Genomic DNA, 6,000 nt, shown 5'->3' with positions numbered 1-6,000 from the left:
AGTTACATGTACAAAAGAAAGGCTGAGATAAAACTCTTGTGCTTTATTTTTTTAGAGTGAAAATGCCCATGTTTCTTTCAGTACTAAAAAAGGAAATATGCTTATTTGAATGTTTGTGATGAATGTCACTAAGTTGAAAATTCATTCTTTAGGTTGGCAGGCTCTGGTAATAAAAAATAAAGGTAACTTGTCAACAAAAGGATTTTCTAAACACTGCTTCTCTTACCAAACTTTTGAGGCTGATCCAGTTAAGAGCACAGCACTTTACATCAACCATGTAAGATACACATAAACTTATATACGCATTTAGCAATACATACATGTATCCTAAGATACAGCAGGGTACCAATTTTACAAGTAGCAGTCACATTTTTATAAAATGGGAATCTGGGTCCTGTTTGTTCCCATGATGTACCCTTTGAAGGCAATGTGGCATCTTCTTGTGTATCCTTTGTCACTTGAGAACACACTACTGTCACCATAAATGTAACTACACAACCTCTCCACACAGCCATACCCCAGTCTTTCCAAAAGGATCAGGAAAGGTAGCTGCAGTTTTCTTGGTGCATGTATCAGTTTTCTGCAGAAGAAAGCATCTGTTATTAAAACAGCCCGAGCACGACCAGCAGAAGACACTACCGCCTCTAAAGTCCCTGTCCTAGACGGAGCCCACGAGTTCTTGGATTATTTTATTAATAATAAATATCTTTGATATCCTAGGCTTCCACTGCTTTCTCGGATAAGGAGCGGAGCAGATCTTTGTAGAGAGCGGAGTTCGTGAAGCGGGGGTATGAGTCCCTGTGCATCAGCGTGTAGATCTGCAGCTGGGCATCATCGAAGATGTTCCGGGAGGGCTCGGCCATGCTTCTGTTGATGGTCTCCCGCACGCGTGAGTCCAGGCTGACCTGGCGGAGGCGGGGGAAACACCGGGCTCATCAGACATGGTCCTCTCTGGACATCCACCCCAGACTCCACAGCTTGTTTGGCTTTTTAAAAATCCCAGCCAAGCAAGATCATCCCCAGTGCTAACCTACCAAAGGAGGAACTGAACAGAGAACAGGGGTCCCAAACTTCAGAGGTGTTAGAAGCCCCTGGTGGGTTGGTTAAACCGGGTGGAGCCCCTGCAGAGCTTCTGGCTCAGTGGGTCTGGGTGTGGGTGACAATCTACATCTCCCATGAGTTCTTGGCGATGCTGGTAAAGTGATGCTTATGGGGGTTGTATTTCTTTTTAAAAAAAAATTTATTTATTTTTAATTGAAGGATAATTGCTTTGTGGTATTGTGTTGGTTTCTGCCAAACATCAACATGAATCAGCCACAGGTATACCTATGTCCCCTTCCTCTTGAACCTCCTCCCCATCTCCCTCCCCATCCCACCTCTCTAGGTGGTCACAGAGCACTGGGTTGAGCTCCCTGTGTCACACAGCAAATTCCCACTGGCTGTCTATTACACATGTTAATATACATATGTTCCCATGCTACTCTCTCGACTTGTTCCACCCTCTCCATCCCCCTGGAGAAGGCACTGGCACCCCACTCCAGTACTCTTGCCTGGAAAATCCCATGGATGGAGGAGCCTGGTAGGCTGCAGTCCATGGGGTCGCTAAGAGTCGGACACGACTGAGCGACTTCCCTTTCACTTTTCACTTTCATGCACTGGAGAAGGAAATGTCAACCCACTCCAGTGTTCTTGCCTGGAGAATCCCAGGGACGGGGGAGCCCGGTGGGCTGCCGTCTATGGGGTCGCATAGAGTTGGACATGACTAAAACAACTTAGCAGCAGCAGCAGCAAGGGCACTTGGCACCCATTGGTGGGACCACTGCCCAAGTCTATGATGAGTAGGGTCAGGGGGGTTCCTTATTCTGGAGCAGCGGTAAGCGGGCCAGGCGACCAGACACTGAAGGGGTCCTTTGTGCCCAAGGCCTCGACCTCTGGTGGGCACCTACCTCCTTAGGAGAGAGAATAGAAATGTAGTCTTCGTATATGACCCTCGCTTTCTCTTCAATCATGGCTTTATTCGCTTCTTTCTTCAGCTCCTCGCACGCCATCCAGAAGAGCATGTTCTCCTCGCTGAACTCGGTCCGCAGAAACTCCCGGAAGGCGTTCCTGCCCGCGGGTGTGAGCATGAGCTTGTCGAAGGACTGAGCCCAGGCGCTGGCCTCCTCCAGGGTGGGACCCGGGCTGGGGGTGGGAGAAAGGGGTGTGGGGAGCTGCGGGATAGGGAGCTGATGGGAATTCAGCCCTGGACAGATGTCTTTTTCCCTCTGAGAATGAAAATGTGCACATAGGCCCTTTCAGGCTGAGAAAGACTTGTCCTCATTCCTAAAGCCTTCAGCAAAAATACGAGCATGGATTGAATTGTGTCTCCTAAAAAAGAGATGCATGGATTGAATTGTGTCTCCTGAAAAAGAGATGCTGAAGTCCTGACCCTGGACTTTGTGTTAGAAGTAGGATCTCTGCAGATTTAACCAAGTTAAGATGCGGTCATTAGGGAGGGTCCTCATTCAGTATAACTGGTATTCTTATAAAAAGGGGGATTTGGATACAGACAGACACATGCAGAAAAGGTATGAGTCGATAAGTGAAAATAAGTTCATTGATAATACAGGAAGAAAAAAGACAGTTTTAAATTTGGCATTATGGAAAGTAATTTATATGTTTTTTCCAACTTTTTTAAAAAACACTTCAAAAAATAATATATTAGCTAAAGCATAAAAGAAGAGTTAAGAAAAAATGGACCTTTAAAATTTTCCTGAACCTCAACATGATATGTATCTCATTATGTTCTTTTATTTAAAAAGGTGAATCACATAAAAATAAAATATATCACATGTTTTGCCAAGAAGCATCAATTTATATTTGTGGTTAACAGGCATTAGATTAATAAATGGCACTGACTTTTCTCCCTGTCACACAATAAATTGAAAGGAATCTGCTGGGATTTCCCTGGTGGTCCAGTGGTTAAGACTCCAAACTCCCAATGCAAGGAGCACAAGTATGTGTTCAATCCCTGGTCAGGGGACTAAGATCCCACATGTAATGTGGTCAAAACATTTTTTTTAATTAAAAAAATAATAATTAAAAGGAATTGTGCAGAGTGAAAATGTGATGCAACATTATGATTTGATATTAAACTGCAGTTAGATAAACTATTCTAGTGATACATATAATGCAAAACATCAAAAAATTCCAGCTGGGCATCCATAGGATGATGGATGTTCACTAAACTTACTGTGATCATCATTTCATGAGGTATGCAAGTTAAATATTTACGTTGTATACCGTAGGATTATACAGTGCTGGATGTCAACTATATCTCAAAAAAAAAAATTGGAAGAAGAAAAAATAATAAGGAATTAAAAATAGTAAGGCTGGCATTTCTGTCTATTCAGCAAGCTAAACACTATGAGATTTTACCTTTCTTCACAGGTGGGAAGGTCTTCTGTTCTGACTTCATAGGAAGTCCTTCTAAGTCTTTGTTCCTCCTGGTTTCTTACAGTGAGACTGCACAAAAGGAGATGAGGGTTGAGATCATTCTGTATCAAGTAACAAGTTCCTTGTTTTCTTGACACAAATGACTCTGCTTTGTTTTCTTAAGAAAACCAAAAGTATGACAAGCAAGTATCAGCAAAATAAATTATATATATAATACTCTGGTCTACATGAATGTGGGACAGTTGACATTTAGAATAATAATGCTTTTCGTAAAACAAATGAACAGTTAGGTTGTATGCACTTTGGGGCTATTTGTAGTCATTTTGTGTGGATGTCTGTTTTTATTTCTCCTGAGTAGACACTCAGGAGTGGAAATATTGTCACATGATGACTCTATTTTTAACATTTTGAGGAAGTCCCACACTGTTCTCCTCCAAAGCAGCTGCACCGTGTCACGTTCCCACCAGCAATGCTGGCGGGCTCCAGTTCCTCCACACCCAGACCAGCCCTTACTATTGTCTGTCTTTCTAATTCTAGCCATGTAAGTGGGTACGAAAGGTATCTGTGTGTCTGATTTGCATTTTGCTAATGACCCATGACATTGAGCATCTTTTCAAGTATTTACCAGCTATTTGTCCATCGTCCTTGGAGACATCTTCTTGAGTTATAATTTGACTAAATTTTCTGTTACTTTGCTCCCATACTTTGAAGACATTGCTCTCATCTTTCACAGACGCACATACCACATGATACTTGGATTCTGGCTGTGATGATGATGTCCAGGCATAGATTTATATTTTATTTATCATAGTTGTTACTAGTAGGAGGAGCCTGCTTTGAGGCCCGACACCACCTCCCCACCCCCCCCACCCCCCCATTCAGTCCCAGACTTTATTCAGGCCATAATCCTGCCTCCTATGCCTCCCAAGGCAGCAGATCGCAGACTGGATAGATAGGATAAATGCCAGCGTCATTCCACATTCATGGGGACATCTCTGAGCACCTTTCAGGTACCATCTCACTGAGCCTGATGAGCAGAGTGAAAAGTGCAGAAAAGGGGCTTAAATGTGGTCTTCTTCCCACTAGGGGGTCCTGGACGCACGTGGTGCAGGGGCTGCCAACACACCCTTTCCTCCGGTCCCGTGCTGGGTCCTCTAGACTTCTACTCAGGGCTGTAGGCTTGCCTTGAATGCCAGGCCACTCAGCCCTGTATTCCCACCAGAGTCTGGGGTTCTGTCCCGAATAGACAGACCTCCCAGCATCAAGTTCCATCTGTTCTCAAAGGGTCGCACTTCTAGGCCTACTCACTGGAGTGGAGCTTCTTCTAAATTAATGCCAGCCCAAGGCAAGCAGGAGCAGACCAAACAAACTGTCCTGGACTTCCCATTTTCAACCTTCCAGTCCCCTCATCACTTCGTGTGATTCTGTCACTGATCTATCCCAGGATTTCTTCTGCACGGTCTGGGTCGAACTTGCAGTCAAGCCCAAGTACATTACAATGGTTTCATTGACTAAAGCTACACGCACATTTGGTTGGCATGAGGTATGTTTCATATACAAGATATCAGAGATGCAATCTAATGCCCATGTGATTTCTGAGTGTAAATCATACTCTTTCCTCCAGATCTTCAGCAGTGACTCAAACAGTCAAGTTGTTTCTCTTTTTTTAAGCAATGAATGTGTATCTTCCTCTTCGAGTAAGTTAGCCTATATTTTTAGCTTTTCCTCTCTCTGTCCAGCATAAGTTTTAATAATTTTCTTTATTAAAAACAGTATTAATAGAACAGAACCAGCAGAATATAAAATGCAGGCTCATGCTCTTTCATAACCCTAATCTTTAAGACCCAGATTAAATTGTAACGCCTCCAAAAACTCTTTATCTCCAAGTAGAGGGCCTTGAGTTCACTCCTTTTTGACAATATAGGCACCATTTTTGCCCAGATATTAACATTCAACTATCAGCTAGCTTAGATTGTTCTTCAGACATTTGATATATATTAGTTAGCCTGATTTCAGGGACTGGATTTTGTCCGTTCAGAGCTAGGATGCAGCCTTGTCCTTTTTTTAAAATATTTATTTATTTTTTAAAGATTAGCAATGTTGGGTCTTCGTTGCTAGGCTGGCTTTTTCTCAAGTTGCGGTGGGTGTGGGCTTCTCACTGTGGTGGCTTCTCTTGTTGTGGAGCATGGACTCTAGCTGCACGGGCTTCAGTAGTTGAGGCACACAAGCTCGGTAGTTGCCTTACTGGGGACCCTAGAGTCCATGGGATTCAGTCATTGTGGTTCTCAGGCTCAGCTGCCCCATGGCATGTGGGATCTTCCCAGACCAGGAAACAAACCCGTGTCCCCAGCACTGGCAGGCAGATTTGTAACCACTGGACCACCAGGGAAGACCTTGTGTTTTTAATCACTTGGCTGACCCCAGGCTTAGCTGTAGGAGGCGGGATCTTTCAGCTGAGGCATATGGGATCTAGTTCCCAGACCAGGGATTGAACCCCGGCCCCCGAATTGGGAGCACAGAGCCCCAGCCACAGGACCCCCAGGGAAGCCCTTGTCTTGGTTTTTT

The 6,000-nt window shown here is 44.1% G+C and overlaps 1 protein-coding gene across 3 annotated transcripts in view; it reads right to left on the bottom strand.

The window, feature by feature from the left end:
* Positions 1–716: 716 nt before the first annotated feature.
* Positions 717–6,000, bottom strand: part of RGS20 (regulator of G protein signaling 20) — a 47,668-nt gene continuing 42,384 nt past the window's right edge. For all 3 annotated transcript variants that reach the window (XM_068983989.1, XM_068983990.1, XM_068983991.1), the window contains 3 exons: positions 3,418–3,504; positions 1,947–2,181; positions 717–905 (listed from right to left, as the gene is read on the bottom strand). In XM_068983989.1, the coding sequence (XP_068840090.1) occupies positions 717–905; positions 1,947–2,181; positions 3,418–3,504 (511 nt within the window). The remainder of the gene's footprint in view (positions 906–1,946; positions 2,182–3,417; positions 3,505–6,000) is intronic.

This window comes from Capricornis sumatraensis, chromosome 11, assembly GCF_032405125.1.
Source record: "Capricornis sumatraensis isolate serow.1 chromosome 11, serow.2, whole genome shotgun sequence".
NCBI lineage: Eukaryota > Metazoa > Chordata > Mammalia > Artiodactyla > Bovidae > Capricornis > Capricornis sumatraensis.
Note: the sequence above shows the minus strand (reverse complement) of the source record. Positions and strands in the feature narration are given on the sequence as shown.